The 22,357-nt window shown below is 35.2% G+C and overlaps 3 protein-coding genes and 1 pseudogene across 3 annotated transcripts; 2 read left to right on the top strand and 2 right to left on the bottom strand.

The window, feature by feature from the left end:
• Window positions 1–4,363: 4,363 nt before the first annotated feature.
• On the top strand, window positions 4,364–9,816 carry LOC141715162 (uncharacterized; annotated as a pseudogene).
• Window positions 9,817–10,900: 1,084 nt separating this feature from the next.
• LOC141715160 (F-box/kelch-repeat protein At3g06240-like) lies at window positions 10,901–12,013 on the top strand. Its single transcript, XM_074518641.1, has one exon. It carries the CDS (start codon window positions 10,901–10,903, stop codon window positions 12,011–12,013), a length of 1,113 nt encoding a protein of 370 aa, XP_074374742.1.
• LOC141713562 (uncharacterized) lies at window positions 11,895–18,294 on the bottom strand. Its single transcript, XM_074517033.1, has 4 exons — window positions 18,044–18,294; window positions 13,379–17,800; window positions 13,053–13,150; window positions 11,895–12,790 (listed from the first exon to the last, which is right to left on the bottom strand). The coding sequence occupies exons 2-4, from the start codon at window positions 17,741–17,743 to the stop codon at window positions 12,556–12,558; spliced, it is 4,698 nt and encodes a 1,565-aa protein (XP_074373134.1). The 5' UTR covers window positions 17,744–17,800; window positions 18,044–18,294; the 3' UTR covers window positions 11,895–12,555.
• A 1,751-nt stretch (window positions 18,295–20,045) lies between these two features.
• Window positions 20,046–22,151, bottom strand: LOC141713561 (purine-uracil permease NCS1). The gene has a single exon (XM_074517032.1). It carries the CDS (start codon window positions 21,990–21,992, stop codon window positions 20,298–20,300), a length of 1,695 nt encoding a protein of 564 aa, XP_074373133.1. The 5' UTR covers window positions 21,993–22,151; the 3' UTR covers window positions 20,046–20,297.
• Window positions 22,152–22,357: the final 206 nt, after the last annotated feature.

Here is a 22,357-nt window from a genome sequence, read left to right as displayed (position 1 = left end):
AGCAAATACCAACATGTCACATTTCAAGCAGATCATGCAAATAATTATGACCTTATTCCTATAAAACACGACATAAATAAACTGCAGCCTGATCAAAACATTAGGTTCATGTGTAGTTCACTCATAAAGAAATCCAAGCATACATGTCCATTCCAATTCCAATTAAATTTTAAATTTCCTTTAATATTTAACAGTTTTTAAGTTATAAGACTAAGGGATATATCCACCTACTACCACCCCCGAGTTCTTTAATATAATTTCACTTATAGTGAACATCTAGGTTCAAGCGTGCAGTTGTACCCTAATATGTAAATACACATATAACCACATGATTAACCTAAACCATGTAGAGTGTACTAGAAAATAATTCAAATTAGGTGTAAGCATATTAGCATTGTGAAGCTACATCTGGAATTATAAGCGTATTAAATCTCATTAATCATGCAAATCGTTCAACTGATCGAGCATATAAGCAAGCAATAACCTCAAACCATTAAACCAATCATCCATCCTACCATTTATATGGAAATCTATCTTATGCAATAGAAGGAAGAATAGAAATTTGTTGGAATTCGTGGTACAAACGCAGCGGAAAAATCAAAAATAAATATGAAAAACGAAACCCCAAACGCAGGATCCATGTGAAACAAGATATTTAATTCAGAGAATAGATGTTTACCTTAATATAGTTTTCCTTATAACTGTAATGGGCGTTCTGATCTTGATGAACCAACACAGCAGCCCTCCTTTCAAAGATCTTCTCTCCAAAGGTATCCACACGAACGTCCGATCGTCCAACGATCACGGGGGCCGGTATCAGCCGATTTGGTTGCCTCATCTCTCTCTCTCTCTCTAGCCTCTCTAAGATGTAGAGCTGCTAGGGTTTTCTCAAAAACATGATATTTTAACTAAACCCTTAAAATATACATCTTAATGTATATGTAGGGAGAGAGGGGGATTCGGGCCTAACCCTAATCATAATGGGCTTCTAAAAGGACCCATTCTGATTTTGGATTTATTTTATTATTAAATTCGAATTCTAATATAAACAATTGATCAAGTCTGACTTAATTAATTTAATAATTAAATTCGAATTAATAATAATAAAATATTTAAATTCATAATTTAAATAACACTCAGTTTTAAATGTTCTTTGTGTGTGACCCTTTAGGTTATTATTATGTTGACAATAATTTTATTTTCTAATAATAAAATTATAAACAATGAGTGACATCTAGTAATATATCATTGCTCCCCAAGTAATAATAATAATTGGTGATTCAGTCAAACCTTTCGTGAATAATGTACAATGTAATATAATCCATTTAGCCTTATATCATAGATCAAACTCGAGGCATGCATTGTGTCATCCTCTGTTAACGTTTAATCCTTCTTTCCTTGATCAGTGAGTAAACTATTAAACAAATCAGTATTTGAGCACGTCCATGCATTTTATAGTCTTACTCAATCAAGAGGCCAATAATATCACTACTTTAATAAAGGAGGGCTAAATCCCAGCTAGATCATTTATATTTCTCATACGATAATAATATACCCAATGTCTACTTTTATTATTACCCGGTCAAGGATAACTTTCAATAGTATCAAAGTATATTAATTCTCGTATAGAAATATAATGATTTCAGGTCAAAGGACCAATACATCATTATCACTGTGAGATTACTTATGACACTTTAAACATCTAGTATCTCACAACGGGTCAATCCAGCACCATGTATTTAATACATGTGTCTGTGTTTTGACTTTAGTATCACCAAACCTATGATCAATGAGATGTGATCATCAGTCAATAAACACACTAGTCTCAACGTATTTATTATCATCCCTTAACAATAATACTTGACTAGGGACCTTTAGGAATATCAATAATATTCTCATAATCTCATTTCTAAGTCACGTACTTAGAGATATAGATTTACATATCATATTCCAAGGACATTTGTTAATCTAACATTTTATTGCAGAAAATAAAGATATAATAAATTACTAAAGAATAATCCTTAGAATCATAATTAATAATCCAAATGTTTCATAATATAAACATAATAGTGTTGTCTATAGGGCACGAACACTAACAAAATTCACATACCTGTACCAAATTAATATGATGGGTAAACTCAGGAATTAAAATTCGTACCACGAACCTTGCCCAAGTATGCCACGAACCTTGTGGAGGAGCTTCTCTAGCTTGACCTTTCATGTAGCATGCAACCTTTGTTGTGCAAGACATGCCTATACTTTAACAAGACTAAGTCAAAATTGGCAGCCCTAAGTAAGTTGTATGATAATCTAAGTTTGCATTTTGTATTATATCACTTAAGTCTGTAAAAGTGTAAATAGATTAGACTGAAGTATTTTTCTGTAAATAGTCTCAAGCCTAAGAATAAACTCTGGAAGATCGTGAAGATCATGCCTCAGAGACAATATGAAGAAGCTTAGAGTTGAATAAATCTGTTTTGGGAAAAACATTCCATGTCAAGAAATCTACAAGTCACAGATTAAGTCTTATAGAGAAGTCATTCGAGAACTCCAGAATGACTTATCGAGAAGTCAAGAAAAGCTTTTAGAGAAGTCTCAGAGATATCGACAAGCCAAAATGAAGATATGAAGATTGAAGATATCGATAAGGCATTTATACATTAGAGAACTCAGAGTTATTGATAAGCCAAAATAAAGACATGAAGATTAGAGATATCGATAAGTTAATTCTATATGCAAAGACATGGAGACCTCGACAAGCCAAGTTCATTCGAGAACTCAGAGATCTCGATAAGTCAAGATCATACTCGAGAACTCAAAGATCTTGACAAGTTAATTTCACATTCGAGAACTCAAAGACTTCGATAAGTCACAACAACTATAGAGTAATAAAAGATCTCGATAAACCATTATACTTATCGAGATGTCGAGTTCTCTATATACCAAACTAGAGATCTTGATGTAAAACTCAAGTACATAATGCAGATCAGTTAAATATCCAAGATTATCAATCAACAAACAAATCAATCACTGATTTGAAAAGTCTACAAAAAGCAGTTTGAAGAGTACAAGATGAAAGGCCAAGATTAACTGACAACGTAGAATTCACAGACATGCACAGTTTGCAAAGATAAACTAAGCAATAAATAGAAAGTTTTAGTAAACTTAAAGTAGGGTTTAATACATTCTATTGCATGCTGTGTAAAACCAGCGTTTACAGTTCTATAAAGTAAACGTCGGATGCTTTATTTCAGAAGTAACAAAAATAGATCTAGAAATCTTGTAACTCTCAAGAGAGAAGCCGAATTCTTAACATACCAAGAACCCAGAAATTTGTAGCAAAACACTAGCTTGATTTTTACATAAAATTAAGTGAGTTTTAAAATATTATGTGCACTGTATTTAGTTCAGTTGACATAATATTGTTACATTTCTTATCTGCTTTGTTCATCTAGTTTAGGATAATCAAAAAGCCATTAAAATTGTCCAAAACATATTCACCCCCCTTGTTGTATTCATTACCCAAAAAGTGGTATCAGAGCAAAATCTGAAAGCAAACAGATTAAAGATTTTGGAAGAATGAATACACAAAAGCTGAGCAGTATCAAAATCCCCACCTTTGACAGATCTAACTACACATTATGGAAGAAGAAAATACTATTGTTCATTAGGATGGCCAATCCATTTATACATTCAGATTCTCAAGAATGGGCCTTTCACTTCCATGGTGAGAGTTGAGGAATCTACAGATGGGGACATGGTCATTCGAGCACATTTTGATCTTAAAGATCCTTCAGAATATAATGAAACTGAAAAAGAAAAAGTCTCTCTGGATATTGGCTTGCAGCTGATCTTAATAGAGTCATTTGACAATGTAATGTACAACAACATTGTCAATTGTGACACAACGAAACAAATATGAGAAAATATAGAGATTTTATGTGAAGGAACAGAAGAGGTTAAGTCAAACCAAAGTAGGATTCTGGTTTCTCATTATGAAGGGTTTATGGCTAAACCAAGACAAAGAATTACTAAAGTTTTTGAAAGGTTCAATAAATTGATAAATGACTTGCAGCTACATGATAAATATTATGAAGCTGAAGAGGTTAACCTAAATTTCCTACTAGCTCTTCCTGACCATCTTGAACAGAAAATATCACCTATTAGAGAAGAAAGAGATTTAAGCAGAATAACTTGGGAAGTTCTATATGGAATCTTGAAAACTTATGAACTTGAAATGATGCAAAGAAAGTCATTGAAAGCATACCATGATCATGTTGTTGATGGTTCAAGTGGTTTGATTGTGAATGACATAGAAGAAAGTGAAGATGATCAAGTTCCAGTTGTTCAAGCTATGGAACAAATGAACAAAGGACCTCAGAAGTAAGTTGTATTGGAGCTGAAGGAAGATGAATGTTACACCCTAGATGAGCTAGATGAAATAGATCAATACATGGCTTACTTGGCTAGAAATTTTTTTAACATAAGAGTCAAGAAGCCAAGATTTTTCAAAAGCAAAGGGCAATCTTTTAACAACAATAATTGGAAACCAAAAGCTCAGTACAATTCAACTCGCAAAGGTGGCTACAAAACAGGATCTGTGGACAGATCAAAGATAAGGTGTTTCAACTGTGATGAGTTGGGTTACTTTGCAGACTTAGTGACATAAAACAACTAGGTAATACGAATTTATGTTTGATATATTTTATAACAATCGTAGATGATCTTTGAATATATTTTGTCAATATGTTGTCAATTAAGTTCCAAGGACTTTTCAATCAATATATTTTGGCACCGGAAAGTTATTTAAATTAAAAAATATATTCTTATTTAAATCAGAAGGTATTAATGTTGGTGTTGATATCACCAGTTACCAGGCTCATGTATTCGGTGCCACTATCCTATTGCATTATTGAAGTTTTTGAAGTCACTGAATAATGTTGCTTCTGTTACAGGTCTCACATACCTGGTTTATCCAGGAGCAGTGCATTCTAGGTTTGAGCATTCATTAGGAGTGCATTGGCTGGCTGGTGAAACTATTCGCAAGATCAAGAATGACCAGGTACGCAAAGCTATATAGCTGATGTGATCGCTTTCGTTCTTTATGGCATAGTTTATTTTATGGTATAACCATTATGAGTACACACTACTTTTGCAGGGCTCCGAACTTGGCATTAATGTGGTTAACATACAGGCTGTGGGCCATGGACCATTTGGCCACATGTTTGAGAAAAAGTTTATTCCCGTGATCCAACCTGGCTGGTAATTATCTGTCTTTAGTGCATTTTACTTGAAACAAAGTTAGAAATAATTTTCAAGATAAAAATGTTAGGGCAGGACAGAAATGAGATTTCTCTTAAATGACTGAACTTCTTTAAACACGTTTATTTGTTCTTTTTTGTGCCTCAACTTTAAATCACAGTTATCATGGCAAAACATATAATACATGACTGATCCTGAACGAGAGATTCAATTGTTTTTACTATACTCCTCTCTTGATAGATCAATGGATTTAAATTCATTGTTCAGAAGCATTGTTAACTCAACTCTATATCAAAGCGTTGATTGATAAGATCAATTTACAACTTGTATGCTCCGGTACAGCAAAACAAAGCTTTTCATATTACTAATAATCGCATCAGCATCATTTAGTCAATAAAATGTTGGATGTAGCTCTAGGTTGAACTTGTGCCTGTAAGAGAAAAGATGATTGTACCTTAAGTTGTTTTGTAGACATATGCTCTTTCGATAATCATCAAAGTAGCGCTTAAGTATGTGAAATTATATGACTTGTTGCAATATAATAAGCACAAATCTTAAGTGTAACTATTAACAAATTTTTGTACAAGGAACTGCTCTGATCTTATGTTTTCGCCCTAGGTCAATTGACTCAATTCACTTGTTGGTAACGGGAGATTTTAGGTTGTCAGCCTAGCTGCAGCTTCAATAGCAAAGTAGCCCTTGACTGTTTAGTGCTATACAATGACAGTTACCTCCTCATGTACGGGCTCAAGTTTTTCTTTTAATATATAGGTTTTTTTGGGATCATTGACAGTTAATTGGATTAAAAAAAGTAAGGATTTAGATTAATTATATCTTTGTATGGATGAGGGGGATGAGGTGTTTGATTTTTGTGATATCAATAGTTTGCCTGGTCTTGTTGTGCTTTACTTGTCTTACTGTGGTAGCTTATAACATTTAGGTTACTACAATTTAGCTTATACTGGTTGTGCCTTGTAATATAGTGTTGCTATTTAATGTATGAATTAACTTTGTTCATTCCAAATCTCTCCTCTTGTTTTGTATCAATCCTGCCATAGTAACGTAGCTTTCATTTTGATAGTTATTATTTAGAACACTATCAATCCCAATGATATTTGTAGGTCTCGTGAGGACATGTCTCAAAATTGTTAGGAGTTGTCTCACATCGTTTGTTGGGAGGGGCAGTTTGCTAGAATATAAGCAACCCAGACAACTCCAATTTGTACGAGGTCTTTTGGGAGGTGTCCAAAATCAAACTCGTGCGGGCTCGGCCCAAAGCGGACAATATCATACTAATGTGGAGTTAGACCTACTTAGCAAGCCCAACAAGTGGTATCAGAGCTATGGTTGAGACGGTCCATAACAATCTCAGATGGGCTCCAGAAGTGACCTAGGAAAGAGGCAGATGCACTTGCCCCAGAAAGGGCTCAAGGAAAAGGCAGATGGGCCTTCCAGTATGGGTTTAGGGGGAGCAGATAGTCATATGAACTTTCAGTATGGGTCGAGGGGGAGCCTGGTCACACTGAAGGAGGCAGAATCGACAGGTGTCGGGCCCGATGTGTGAAGGGGGAGATTGTTACGAATTGTCTCACATCATTTGTGGGAGGGGCAGTTTGCTAGAATATAAGCAGCCCAGACAACTCTCCAATTTGTATGAGGTCTTTTGGGAGGTGCCCAAAACCAAACTTGTGCGGACTCGGCCCAAAACGGACAATATCATACTAATGTGGAGTTAGGTCTACTTAGCAAGCCCAACAGAAATACGATTGACCACATTGTTGATGAGCACAATATCGAAATTGATTCTGATCTTCAGAAGAAAGTGAAGGTTAACTTTCCTGTGTCTGATGAAGATTTATTTACAGTTTTTTCTTGAATCTTTTAATGCACTCCAGATTCCAGATCCCTTTTTCATAACACTCATGTCTTGTTATCTCAGCTTTCAAACATGAATTTTTTGACCAAATATTGGAGGATATCAGCACATGTGTGAGGATATTGATCAGATTGAAACTTGATTCTACGATGATATTAATTTAATGATTTCAACATTCTTAAAATAACTATTGCAGCCATTGTCGTTTATGCTTAACTGTACCTTTACTTTGCGTATTTGTGGTTCTTAAACATATTTATTATAATTTTCACAAAAAGAGAAGCATAAGTTGTCAATGGAAGCCCGCTATCAAAACTGATAAAAGGAATCAAATAGGGTTGAGCATGGTCTGACAAAAATTAGACACTTTTGTTATTTGTTTCCTCTTTGTGCTGAGAGAACTTTTATTCTACTTTCAGGATATGGTTGGTGCGGGTTATGGGGATACCTCATCATCTGTAAGTGTGTACAATACAAATGTCCTGAAAAACATCGTGTGCAGCACTCTTTTATTCATGATGTTCCTTGTGCAGAATTTGAAAGAGAAACGCTTTCTGTATGACATTGTTGCTAATGGTCGGAATGGAATGGATGTTGACAAGTAAGCTTATATTCAATTATCATCTCCAACGTACAACTAGATGATCCACTTAGTCACACTCTTGTACTGATAAGATTTTGAATAACTCTATTATTTACAGATTCGATTACATTGTTCGAGACTCTCAGGCTTGTGGTTTGAAATGCAGTTTCCTGTTTGACAGGTTTGTGAATTGTTACGAATTCCTTTATATGAACATTTAAAACACTCAAACTCTCCAGTCCTTTATCTTATAACTCCTAGGCACAATGTTTAGTTTAATTTTTTTATAGTACTCTCCAGATGATTGTCCTAGAACTCTTAATGATATGTTTTGCGTTAATTTCTGGTACTACCTATATTTTAATCAATTTCTCTTATTATGTATTTAATTATCTTTGTATCTAGAACTGCTAACTTGTTTTTAAATATTTCAATTCATCAACTTGCAGAACTCTGGACACCATGCGAGTTATAGGTGATGAGATACGTTATCATGCCAAAGAATGTTAGTACATTTAAAACTTTGTTTTCCTAATGATGTCCATAGCTGCATTCTTAAGATTTCTTTTGGTATATGTCCAGATCGAACAGTGCCGATGCTATTCTCCTCCCATGCTTAATTTGCATAGAACTGTCTATACACATGCAAAAGTGAAGGCAATAGAACTCATGTTATTTGATGCCCTCGTGAAGGCAAAGATAAACTTGATATCTTTTCTGGCATTAATAACGCAGCTGAATACTCGAAGGTTGTAGAGTTTTTGAGTTCTCAGTACAAATTTGGTTCTGATCTTACACTGCCCTCACGCTGCATATTGATATAAATAAAATGCAGTTAAATGATTCAGTTATGAATATTATTGAAACTTTTAAAGAAGAAGAACTCAAGGAGTCGAGAGATCTGATCTTGCGCATTCGTAGAAGAGATCTTTATCAGGTAATAAAGATATTAACTAGATAATGAGAAGATTAGTTTGAGATAAATCAAGTTAAACTTGATAAGGTTAATTAGCTGCTTCTGACAGCAGTAATGAATTATATTTTTTTGGCTGCAGTTGTGCAATGAATTTACTGTTCCAAAGGATCAGCTGGAATACTTCAAAGATGTTACCGCACAAGATATTATCTGCTCACAGGTTTCTCTGATACTTCCTCTGTCCCTAAAAACGTTTCCTCTTTGTGTTGGATAAGTTTAATAATACACACTTTTAATTGTTAATATATATACTACCGTATTAATATTAAATATAAAAATTTCATTATATTAAAATACTCATAATTACAAATCCAGCAAAATCACTCATGATTATGTTTAATCTTATAGATTAGACGTAAATTAGTAGTCAATCACTTACCACGAACTAGAGAAAGTCAAAATGGGAAAAATAATATGGGACGGAGGAAGTACCTTTTTCTTAGGCTCTGTTGGCTGTGTTATTAGAAAAAGTGTTATTGAAAAAAAAGAAAGCTGTTGTAAAAATAAGATGAATGTTTGATAATTTTTTTTGATATGTACTGTATATATTTTGATGCAAACATGGGATGATTTGCTTTCTCTAACAATAACTTTTAGGCCAAGTAAATTTCCCAAAATCAGCTTTTAAATTTTATCAAACAATTTTTTAACTTTTTTAAGCGAAAAGCTTACCAAACACACCCATAATTTGATTCTTCTTCTTATTATGATCTATATATTGGTCTTTCTTTAAATCCTCTTTCGTGATGCACTGGACAGAAAGCTGAGGATGATATATTGAAGGAAGAAGATATTGTTGTGAGCAATATAAAGATTGATGTGACACATGCAATGTCTCAGAAAAGGTGCATAATAAATGTCAAAATGATTTCTCTTCACATGTTACAAATGCCACTTAATTAACCTTCTTGCAGATTTTATTAATAGAGTTCAAATCTTGTTTTATCGCAAGAAAAGATCGTGAGAGTCTACTCCAAAAAGGCTGACATGGCTCAAGCAGGTGATAAAGCATTGAAGGAATTTCAAACAAAAAATTTAGGAAAGAACTCCGACTCGGACAGGAAGTATGACTATGAATGGAACGTTGCCACAAACAGGTTTACCACCGCATTTGTGTAGCTTTTTGGATAGCAATATACCATGACTCCATAAGTATGTAAGATTTTAAAATTTTGTGTAGTTTTTCGGATTGCAATAGAGCATGACTTGTAATAGCCGAAATATTAAAAATTTAATTATAAAATATTTGGGTTTATATAAACACGGTTTTTTTCAATTTCTGTAATATCTAAAATTATTTTAATAAAATGAAAATAGAGATGATTTTTTAGTCAATATAATTGCGTTGGACTAAAATAAATCAATACATGCTATTTATTCGGGTTAAAAAAAATTATACAATTGATTTATGATAAATCAAAATTAAAATAAGAAAATAACTATATCAGCTAAAATAAAATAATATGTACTTTAATCGGGTTAACATAATTTTTTTATTATTGATACATAAAATTTTTATCATTGATATGGGTTTAAACAAATCAAACCAAAATAAATTTGAATGTAATTAGTTAGATTTGTTCGGTATACCAAAATAAAGATAATTCGTTTACCATTTGAGCTAAAATTCATCTTTTAATTAAAACATAATTATCTTTTGTAAACACGCCTCTGAATTTCAATGAAACTAAATTTTGCAATTAGTGATATTTCTTTAAAACTAAAATTTCACTAAATTATATACATATTAAATTATACACATGCATATTTAAAATAATTATCTAATCATATTATCAAAAATTTCTAATAAATAAATTTCAAATCTTAAAATTTTCACTTCAAATTTAGTTTAAAAATTATTTAATATTAAAAATAATCTGTGCATCCTACCACACCTACCAATGTATAATTACATGTGTATTTTGACTTTGAGCTTTTGGCACGAAAATATTGAAATCCTAATCAAATTTTAAAATGCTACTAAAAAAATAAATCTACTTGAGTCAAGACTAATTTAATTTCCAGCTAATCACATATTTTTCTTTCAATTTTAATATGAGAAATCTTGACTAAAAAATAAACCACCAATCAAATTAGTTGTTCCATTCAAATATCCCCAGGCCCAAGCATTCCAATCCTAATAGAAATCGAAAATCAAATCACAGTATTAATTGCAGGTGTTTTGGCTAGCTGCTATTCACAAATGGCGTCTCAGCGGTTCATTCAGTTACCAGAAGAACTCCAGATTGATGTATTTTTTCGACTTGCTGTACGATCTTTATTAATTTGCAAATGTGTTTGTAAACTGTTTCGCACTATCATTCAAAACCCTGATTTCGAACAAGCACGTCGTTCTCTGAATATATCCATCGCTACGGCCGAGCCAGACCGAACCGAAACCGAAAAACCACTTTGCTCAGCCCTATCTGGTACTGCATGTACCTCAGAGTTACTGTTAGTGCAATCTGACAATAATATCAATATTGTATCAATCGACACCGCGACGAATGATGTGATCTCCTCCACACTTTTAACTACAATTATTCCATATATTCGCAGCTTGTTTCTCGTTGGTTCATGCAATGGCTTGGTTTGCTTTTCTGCTCGGACTAAGCGTAAGTGGGATAATATGTTGTTATTGTGGAATCCTGTAAGTCGAAAAACTAAATATCTTCCTGAACCACCAAAGGATGAGTTTTACTACAAATTTTCTACGGAATTTTGTTTTATCCCGGAAACTAATGATTATATTGTTCTGATAATTGGATCTCCGTATCGTGGTACGGTTCGTGTTGCAGTGTACAAGATGAGTACAGATTCTTGGACAATTCATCGCAGTAATATAAGTATTCGTAGTGATTTAAACCATCAGATGACTCCTGTATTCGTGAATGGATCTTTCCATTGGGGTGTCAAAAGTCCTGATAGCAAAATTATTTCTTATAATCCCAAAGAGGAGCTGTTCCGAGAGATCAAGACTCCGTTTAATCATGATGAACGATTTGTAGACGACAGTGAATGGAATGTTGCAGTGATAGAGGGATCACTAGGCGTGATGTACTGGAACTATAGGGGTAAAGGTGAGGTACACATATTTAAGATGAAAGATTACAGGGTTCAAGATTCATGGCTCTACATTCAGTTCCGTAATAGTTTACTTTCTCCTCTTCTAGGTAACTGGAAAGATAAACTGATAACAACTGATTCCAGGAACTTTTATCTCTATGATTACGATACCCATAAGAGGAAGCAATGGATACCACAATCAGCTGGTTTACCGCGTTTGTGTAGCTTTTTGGATACCAATATACCATGACTCCATAAGTATGTAAGTTTATAAATTTCCTCCCATTTTCTGTAAATTTTGTAACAAACCAGGAGCTAATACACCAAGATATCTTCTCAGGTAATGTACTTCTAGATTTCAGCTCCTAACACTTAAGCGGCGAGGTTGCAATCTCAAGAGGTACTGCAAGTACTAGTGCTATTGCAGGTTCATTTGGATGTATTTCTATGACTATATTTTTGTATCAGAATAGTAGTTTATTATGACGTTTAATTGAAAAATAAAGCCATTTGCATGGGGCTTTATACTTGCAATATATACAAGAAGGCTTACTCTTGCCTATTAATTGGCATGCCACAATCATTTAGAAAAATATTTATTCTAAACAAAAATGCCATCTTTATTAATAAAAGAAATTAGGACTCATGCACCTTCCGGCCTTCCTGTGAGGATGTTGATGCCAGAGACTTGTGCACTTTTACTTGCCTTTATTATGTGAATTGATGAATTGAACATATACATTTGCTAGCTTGAATGATAAAAGCTCACTTGGAAAAAAAAAGGCCATGGTCTCAGCTCAACCTCTTTCCATTACTGTGTGCTTTGAGCTTCATCACAAGATCCTCACGCTGGGCCTCCACTTCAGCATATCGAAGACTCATCTGAAAGTAACGGTCACGAAGATCTACTATCTCAGTCTCTAAAGAAGACTTTGTCCGCTCATATCTCTCATTTGCAGCCACCTCACTACCAGATACAGACTTTCTCAGTGCACCTGAATGACTGTGCAGCCCATCAGAGAAAATACTGCACGGATTACAAGCGGTTATCAATATATGACTGTATTATGTGCTATCTCTGGTAACTATTTCATGTGAAAAGGAGGTTTAGAGTCTATCTTGAAATACTTAAACTAAGTAAGTTATAATTGTAACATTGTGAAAAGAATTTTAATCTAATCAGTATTGTTTTTTGTGTATTTTTATCGAACTAGGTAATTGTGATGAAAAAAGATTATGCATGCACCTCTATAAAATAACAAAATTTGCAGTTATGTTCTGCTATGTACCTCTGAAGCTGAAGCTTATATCTGTTATTTGCCTCCAGAGCCTCAGCAAGTTCATCCTCAAGTAGTGGTACCTTTGCTATAAAATCCTCACCAACGGTCTGAGGAGTTTAACATAACATAATCATTATCTCCCTCGGACAAAACATATTGTGTAAAGGGGTACTGATGAAATTGATGCAAAATACTTAATTCGATATGAGCAAGGCTGAAGTTGTAATAATTGCTTCAGTGCAAAATGTGAACTATGACAATTGAAGTGGTCAAAATATCATTTTCTAGTTCAGTAATTAATAATAGAACTTGTAAGTAGAAAATGAGGTCCTTACATTGTTCTTGCTTGTCCTACTTCGATCCTGATGTTCTGCCTCCATCTGCATCAAATTTTTATCACATGTTTGAACTCTCTTCAACAATTCATCCTTCTCCAGCTCGATCTGTAGTATCGTCCTCTTATATTGCTTGTTTACTCTCTTCATTCTCCCGAGTTCATTTCTAAGCTCTTCATCCTCTGCCTTTGATGCTTCTTTTGCTACTGGATCATGCTCCATAAGGCGAAGCTTTTCTTCCAAAACAATTCTTTTGTGTTTGCAGTCCTCCAACTCGGTCATTACTTTCTCTAAGCTTAGATAGTTTTCATTAAGTGAGCTATTTTCAGCCTTTAAGTTGTCATTATCTATAGATAAGGAATGCAGTAAAGCTTCTAACTTTTCCTTCTCAAGCTGATATTCTTCAAGTTTTCGCTTTAAGGATGCTGTGTTGTCCTGATAATGTGCAAGATCGCGAATCTGTCCCTTCAGACTGGCAATTTCATTGATTAGTTGTTGCCGTTCATATTCAGATACAGTGAGTTTAAGCTCAAGATCATTTACAGATGTCTTGAGTTTTTCTTGACTAGACCGGTAACTTGTCAGTCTCTTTAAGATTATTTGATGGTCAGCATGGTTCTGTTTGGAAACTGCAAGCTCAGATATCAGATCTTGAACCCTGGTTTTATATTCTGTTCGGACAGCATCAAGCTCGTCCTCTGTCACTTTGGCTCTAGATATTACTTCTTGAAGAGCACAATTTAACTTTTCATTGTCAGAATGCAACTTTGATACTTCATTTACAGCTTCAGAAGCTATTCTATCTCTTTCATCATTGGTAGCAGAAATTTGGTTGATAAGAAGTTCTACCTCGCTTTGGAGGTTCTCAACTTCAGCTGTCTTTTCCAAGTACATCTGATTTAGCAAGGTTTCGTTCATGATAAGTTTCTGCTTTTGTTCCCTGTTTTCCTGAAGAAGTACATCTAATTCAGAAGTTAGGCTTTTCTCTTTTATGGCAAACTCTTCTAGAATAGAACAAAGTTTTTCTTCCAACATTTCAGTATTTTGGGAGGAGGAAGACAAACTTTGTTGTGATTCCCTCAAATTAGTCTCCAAGAAAGTACAACGCTCATGCAAATCCTTAATTTTCTTCCTCGATTCTTCATTTAATTCTTGAAGTTTATTGCATTTCTTAGAGAGATCTGTAGAAGATTTTTGTGACTTCTGACTAATCATTTTCTGGTACTCACACTCTTCTTGAGCTTCTGATAGCTTATTTTCCATGTCCTGTAATGTCTCCTGCTGAACAACCTTTTCTGCCTCCATCTCCGCTGTCATTCTTCTGATCTCATCTTGCAGACCCATTGCAACAGACTTGGAATTCTCATTCAAGTCCATGATTTGCTTCTTCAGATCTTCTTCTATTTTCTGAAGAGTATTGCAGTTCTCAGAGAGCTCCAGAACAGATGTTTGTAACTTCCGATAAGCAATTTTTTGATACCCACACTCTTGTTCAGCTTCTGACAGCCGTTTCTCCATATCCAGTAATTTCTTTTGCAGAAGATTGTTTACTGTCTCCATCTCTGCTGCCGTTCTTTTGATTTCATCTTGAATGCTAATTGCGAAAGATTTGGAATTCTCATGCATTTCCATATTTTGCTTCCTTAAATCTTCATTCAATTTGTGAAGTGTACTGCACCTCTGCGATAAACTCTCACCAGATGCTTGTGACTTCTGATAAGCTATTTTCAGGTATCCAAACTGTTCGTGAACCTCCATTTGTCTGTTTTCCATATCTTGTAACTTTTCTTGCATAATTTTGTTTTCTCTTTCCATCTCTAATGTCAATCTTGTGACCTCATCTTGAAGGCCAATCACAACAAATTTGGAATTCTCATGCAACTCCAAATTTTGCTCCGTCAAGACTTTATTCAAATTTTGAAGCGTACTACAGTTCTCTGATAAACTCTCGACGGATGTTTGTGACTTCTGATAAGCTATTTTATGACTTTCATACTCCTCTTGAGTTTCCTGCAGTTGATTTTCCATATCATGTAAATTTTCTTTCAGAAAAGTGGTTTCTCTCTCCATTTCTTCTGTCAATTTTCTGATTTCATCATTAAGGCTGCTTGTCACAGATTTAGAATTCTCATGCAACTCCAAGTTTTGCTTCCTCAGTTCTTCATTCATTTTCTGAAGAGTACTGCAGGTCTCTGATAAACTTTGCCCTGATGCTTGTGACTTCTGATAAGCCATTTTCCGATATTCACACTCCTCTTGAGCTTCTGATAGTTGAGCTTCAATATTCTGTAGTTTCTCTTGCTGAACAGTTTTATCTTTCTCGAAGTCAAATGTCAATCTTCTTATCTCATCCTGAAGATCAGTTGCAACTGATTTGGAATTCTCTAGCTCCAGTTGAATAGATTCATTTGTATCTTCTACATTCCTCAGTTGTGCTTCCAGAACAGATATACATTCTGTCAATTTCACGTTTTCTTCCTCTACATTAAATAGATGAAGTTCCAGTCCTTCTTTTCCAGCTTCATGTTCTGATAGTTTCTTCTGAAGATCCATGTTGACAGTAACATGTGAATCTACACTGCTTCGAAGTACCATCAGATCAGTTTGTAGATCATCCAAGCATTTAGAGGTCATGTTGCTTTCACTTACTAAAGTATCCACATTTTGTTGCAATATGTCTCTTTCTTTCTCCATACAAGTGACCTGAGTTTTTAGATCCATCTGACTTTGTTTGAATAGATTCAGCTGTTCTTCTTTTGAAAGAACATCAGATTCCAGCCCCTGTACCTCAGATGCCTTTGCAGCCAATTCCTCTTGTAGCTCGGAGATATTAGCTCGTAGCTCTATGTTTGAACTCTCAAGTTCTTGAACCTTTAAAATGAAGTTCACCATTTGACATTTAGCTTCTGCAATAACTCTATCTCTTGAGTTTATTTCAAGTTCACTACTCTTTAGAACTTCTTCGCACTTACTGATCCTTGCTTCTAGTAATTTGTTTACCTCCGCAAAGAAGTTGCAAAGAGATAAAGCCCAACCTTTCGAAGCTACTAGGTTATTGCTGTTTACCAAGTTATGATAATGAGATTCACACTCGCCATTCACCTCAAAGGGAATGGTATACCACGACCTCTTTATGTTGTAAAAGGTCGAGTCAATCTGCTTTAAAAGTTCAGTGGATGTTATAGAATCGTCTAGTTGAGCTTCTTCGCTTACTTTACCCAGTTCCTTTAGCTTGCACAGGAGCTCTAAATTTTCATTGGTCAGCTCGCTACAATCAATCTCTAGCTCCTGCACTCTCTCTTTCAACTCTTTAATTTCATTGCTGCTTCCAATAATGCAGTCCGATTTCTCCTTTTCTTTCGCTGTAAGAATCTCTGTCAACTCTGCACTTAATTTGATTACCTCTTCTTCAGTAACAGACAGTTTATGTCTATATTCTCTTTCAATATCCAAAAGGGATTGCTCGTACGATCTTTGCTCATTTTCTAACTCGCTATTCTTGGCTTGCAATTCTTTTTCAAGCAACAGTACATTAGCAAGTAATGTTTTCTCTGATTCCTGCAACTGCTCCGACTGAAGTAAGAAGATCCTGTTTGCCTCCAAATGTCCTTGAATTGAATCTTCTAACTCACTGAACCTCAACTGTTGCTTTGACAGATACTCAATCTCAACTTTCTGTTTCTCTATGGTCTCCTCCAACTCTGATAGAACGGAAAGCAATTCGATATTTGACTCTTGGCTCATATCAAGTTGAACAGCCAAATGAGTGTATGCTTCTTTCTGGAACTTCAACTCTTTTTCCAGTTCCCTCTGGCCATGAATAACATCTTCTAACTGAGATTTTGCACCCTTGGAGGTTGTTTCTTTTAAAACTACTTCCTCCCGCAGTAACTTCAGTTGATCCATTTCTTTCTTCATTCGATCTTGAACTTTGTATGATGCTAACAGCTCCATCTCCAAATTTGTTTGTTTTTTAGACTGAGAAATAAATTGATCTTCTAATATTTCCAGATCGAGCGTTAGCTTTTGGCAATTTCTCTCCCACATCTTAGCCTCATTACGAAGTTCTTCAATAGTATCTTCTGCAGCTTCCAGGAGATTTCTGGAGGAGCCGACATTTGTCAGAGATGGTGTGCCTATAAGAGCCGAAGAACTTTGCCCGTGCTCTTCTTCATAATTCTGAGATTCGTCTACTGAATGTGTGAGCCGAGAATTGAAGGATGACTGATATGATCCAAAATAGTCATCAGCAGGGTTAATGCCGTCACGTAATCTATTTCTAGACCTGGCTTTGTCTTGTCTTCCAACCAGATTGTAGCGCGCACCACTTAAATCACTTGGGGGTGAGAGGTTCCCCCTCCTCATGGAACCCTCTTCAGACACAAAGCTATGTTGTGAACCAGATGCCTGGTAACTAGTTTCCTGCATTAGTAAGGTAAGGTCAATAGAACATGGTAGTAGTGTTATAGGAGATTGCGTATGTTTTAGACTATTGTAAGCTAGCTAGCTCTAGACTATTGTAAGCTGATGCAGAACTCATTATGATTTCAGCATTACTATTATCTGACGCGGAACATATTGATTGACTAAATTCATGGTAATTGGTAACACAGGAAGAGTTGAATGACAGAAGATAAAGAAAAATAACAAATTATCTTCTCTTACTGTGCTTCCCAAGTTTTCTGGATGCGAGGTAAAGCCCAAATCTTGACTTGACTGAGATCTGAGGCTCCTTGGAAGTGACTCATTAATTTCATTTGAGTTGTTTGCACTATCACGATGATCTTTCTCACGAGCTGCAGCATCTGAATTTGAGTATTTTGATCCTTGATCCCTGAAAAAATGTGAAAAACATCTCTGAAATGGTAGGTATAACAGAAAACAAAAGAAAATTACTTGTTACACCGAAATCATAAACTAACCTGACTTCTTCTGGTGCTAGGCATTGAATTTGAACCTGTAATCAGATGGAGAGTCAAAACAGAGTTACAGCAGACTTCTGAATCAAATCCAGACTTTCATACCAGAGGCATTTAACGAAAGCCTATTGATTTTGATTTAATTTCTTTCAGATGTTTAATTTAGTTTAACTAGAACGATATGAAGTTCTAATGTTAGGTATCAATGTTAATTGCTTGAAGCTTATCAGGTCATCTGAATAGGTATTGATTCTTCATAAGTACTATGATAGATTGATATATAATTTACGATTAGAAATAGCAGGTTACCTGTAGAACGGTGCCATAATTGCATTTTTTGAGTGGCAATGTAACTGGAGAGATAGCATTTGAACGTTTATAACTTGCCATGTTGACAACAGATTCGCCAAGGATGCCAGACCTAGCAGATCCCTAGCGCAAGCACCCAAGAAATGATGTATTTGCACTTAGTAAATGCTGAAACCGTAATCTATAAAAATTATGATTCGTCGTAATCAGCATTGACATACCATGGAAATGACAAGCTTCAAGAGCATCTCCTCAAGCTCATTTGAAGAATCATCTTGTGGAATCCATAAAGATTCTGATAAAGTTTCCATCCATTGACAGGTACCATTGCGAACTGGTGCTTTGTTCGATTTTGCAATTGTTTTTCCGGTTTCCACAGATATAATTGACACATATAGCTTGTCCCATCCTTCTGGTACCTGTTACCACGTGTTAACAGAAAATAGAAGAACGTCTAGAAAGAATTGTATCTTTACACTTTCAATCAAAAATACGTAATGAAAATTGTCATAGTTAGCACAACTCTGCAAGTCATGACATGAGACCAAGAACTTTTACATAGATCAACTCTGCGAAAATCCTATAGTGTTAAAGTATCGTTATCAAGAATTTAAGAATCGAACCTGAAGGGCTTGAAAATTGGAGAAGCTGAAATCAAACCTCTCCCCTGACTTGGTTGTAGAAGTAGCAGCTATGTGCTTGTTCTGCCTCTTAAACTTGAACATTCTTCAATCTTTTTCAGCTTCTTCTTGTGCTGCATGAAGGCCTTTACTAGTTTACTTCACCATTACCAACTTTGAAAACACTAGAGACGATCAAGTGAGGGATACAAAGAAAGAAATATAATCATTGTTTGTTAGCTGTTGATATTTGCATCCTAGTCGTATTGTTCCTTCTTCCTCCATTTTTTAAACATTTTTTTCTTTTGGAGGAGAGAAAACGACAAATATTTAGAACAATGATCCATATATTATGTGTTTATACTCGATACAACACACCAAAATGTACCGTCAAATTTATTTACAACCTGGAATGCAGTTTGAGAAATTGAAAATAGTCGATATAAACAAACAAAATGAACACAGACAAATATTTTATCATTCCTCTTGTAATAACTGTCTTGTGTTTGCCGTTTCACAGCGATGCCGCCTATAACTTTTCTATGTGCACCAGCCCTGCAACATATGTAGGAGAATGTGAATAAACTTGCATTAGGCTCGTTTTCATAGCATTTCAAGAACTTTGGATCTTCAATATCATTATATGCAGAAGGCCTTTCTTCCAAAATTGTCTACTTCTGGTCTGGCTTTTTACGGAAGAGGAGAGGATTCTGCAGAAGGACATCAAGGAGAAAAAGACCCGTCATTCTACTAACTTTTAGCATCCTATATGAATCTGATAAGAACTTCATAGATGTCAGTATCTAACAAAGTCGCGTGTTCATTAAGATTAAGGAAATGTATTTACTTCCCGTAAGGTCATAAGACCTGCGGTAATGTACAGAGGCAAGTTAAACAAGACACTTGCATTGATGGAAATCTCAGACCTCGATTTGCTATCAAACTCTTATGTGCTACATTGATAAAATTACAATGAGACTGAAGAATTGAACTGCTGATATTAAATTAAGTACATAATTTTACATTTTAAACTTGTATTGCTGTAAAAGAATAGAAATTTGAGGTGAAGAGTTAACTTAGAAGGGGATCTACATATCTAGACTTGAGTTTTCTTCCTATCAAACTTGAAAGAATACAATGCATAACTCCTGCGAGAAAAAAGCCAAAGAACCAAGCATTGTTGTAAATAACCATGAAATGACCAGGAACCGCGGTTAAAATTCCAGCCTTCTCTAAGAATCCAGGAATCACAGGTAAAATGCCGATGATCAAGGCTGCTAGTGCTGATATATTATATCCACCAGTATAATAGTATTCCCCTTGAGTGTTCATTGTGTACATGTCCTTAATACTCAACTTTGTACCTTTTAAAACATAGTAATCTGCTAAAATTATCCCCCCAATAGGCCCCAACAATGCTGAATATCCAACTAGCCATGTGTACACAAAGCTTTCACTTGATTTAAGGAGCCTCCAGGGTTGAAATACAATTCCAAGCAATGCTGTTAAAAGTGCACCTCTTCTGAAGGTAAAAATGGATGGACTAAGATTGACTAGTGCATTGGCTGGGGCAACCACATTTGCTGCTATGTTTGTTGTGATTGTAGCCAAACTGATTCCAAGAATTGCAAGAATTGTAGTTGTGAATCCACCAATTTGTCCAAGAAGCTCAATTGGACTTGAAATTACGCGTCCAAAGATTACTTGAGTAGATGATGTTACTGCTAGGCCAACAAATGTGAATGCACCCATGAATAGAGGAAGGCCAACCTGGCCAATTATTTGATCTTTCTGACTCTTAGCATATCGCGTAAAATCTGGAATATTAAGTGCCAGAGTGGCCCAAAAACTTATATTTGCTGTTAAAGATGGAAAAAACAAGGACCAGAACTCAGAAGAAGATAGACTGGAAGACATGGACAACATGTGGCCAAAGCCACCAGCATTAACATAAGCCCATATGACCAATGCAGATGTAAGTACAATCAGAATTGGAGCCGCGTATTTTTCAAGAACTCTGATTCCTTCCATTCCTTTCCAAACAATAGTCAATTGTGCAATCCAAAATGCAATAAAACAAGCAAATTCAAGTGGTGAAGTTCCAAGCCAGGTTAAAGATTGAGACAAACCAGAGTTCTTGACACTTTCTGGCAAAAGCAAGAAAATTGCTTCTCCACCAATCCATGTTTCAATGCCATACCAACCACAACCAACCAAAGCTCTAAGCAAAGTAGGAATATGGGCACCCCTGATCCCAAAAGATGATCTTGCCAGCACAGGAAAAGATATGCCATACCGCGTGCCAACGTCTCCTGTAAGGACTAATGGGATCAACAAGATTATATTTGCAGTTACAACTGTTGCAATCCCTTGCCACCAAGCCATGCCAAGATCAACAAGACTACCAGCAAGATAGTAAGTTGGTACTCCAACAACTAGTCCAATCCATAAACTAGCCATTTCCCACCCTGTAAAAGTCCTCTGATCTGATGTTGTTGGCTTAAGATCATCATTTGTGAGAGTAGGATCAGGTTCAAGATCATCAAACAAGGGAGTAGCTGAGGAAACATTAGATGACATGGGTGCAAATAATTCAGGCCTCTGATATAAAAGATGGTGTCTTTTGTTGACAGATGGCTTGGGAGTTGATAATATGTTAGGAACATGAGATGTGTAACAGAGGTTTGAATGAAAGTAAGTTGCAGAAGTAATAGCATTGTGGGGATGAGGTTGATGGAGATGGAGGCTTAAACATTTTGACACCATGGCTGGCTTAACAAAAAAGATTCAGATTAAAGTTTTATGCCAAGTGGATACTTCTTGAGTGGAGGATATATAAACACATCACAAGTTACTACAATCTTTGTGTGGAATCTTAGTGAAAGTGTTTGAGAGAGAGTGGAAGGGACAAGGAAAGTTTAGTGGCTGACTTTCTTCTGTCAGATCTCTTGCACAAGCACATTATTAGGAAATTATTTGCCAATAACTTAATCATAGAGTCATAGATTAATTAATAATAGTGAATCACATGAATTCAAATAAACTTTATCAATAAAAATATTTTAAATTATCAACCTATCAATAACATATCAAATTCAAACTTCGATACCCAATTTGGTATCAATGGTACT

This window comes from Apium graveolens, chromosome 3, assembly GCF_009905375.1.
Source record: "Apium graveolens cultivar Ventura chromosome 3, ASM990537v1, whole genome shotgun sequence".
In the NCBI taxonomy this organism is placed as follows: domain Eukaryota; kingdom Viridiplantae; phylum Streptophyta; class Magnoliopsida; order Apiales; family Apiaceae; genus Apium; species Apium graveolens.
The sequence above is the reverse complement of the archived record's forward strand: the minus strand, read 5'-3'. Positions and strand labels throughout refer to the sequence as shown.

What these genes read in the sequence shown, in the direction of transcription:
- LOC141715160 (XM_074518641.1), top strand. Translation starts at nt 10,901, where the DNA reads ATGGCGTCTCAGCGGTTCATTCAGTTACCAGAAGAACTCCAGATTGAT.
- LOC141713562 (XM_074517033.1), bottom strand. Translation starts at nt 17,743, where the DNA reads ATGAGGAGGGGGAACCTCTCACCCCCAAGTGATTTAAGTGGTGCGCGC. An exon ending in GTAGGACAAGCAAGAACAAT is followed by an intron (nt 13,151 to 13,378) that starts GTAAGGACCTCA and finishes TAAACTCCTCAG; the next exon opens with ACCGTTGGTGAGGATTTTAT. An exon ending in TATAAGCTTCAGCTTCAGAG is followed by an intron (nt 12,791 to 13,052) that starts GTACATAGCAGA and finishes TAATCCGTGCAG; the next exon opens with TATTTTCTCTGATGGGCTGC.
- LOC141713561 (XM_074517032.1), bottom strand. Translation starts at nt 21,992, where the DNA reads ATGGTGTCAAAATGTTTAAGCCTCCATCTCCATCAACCTCATCCCCAC.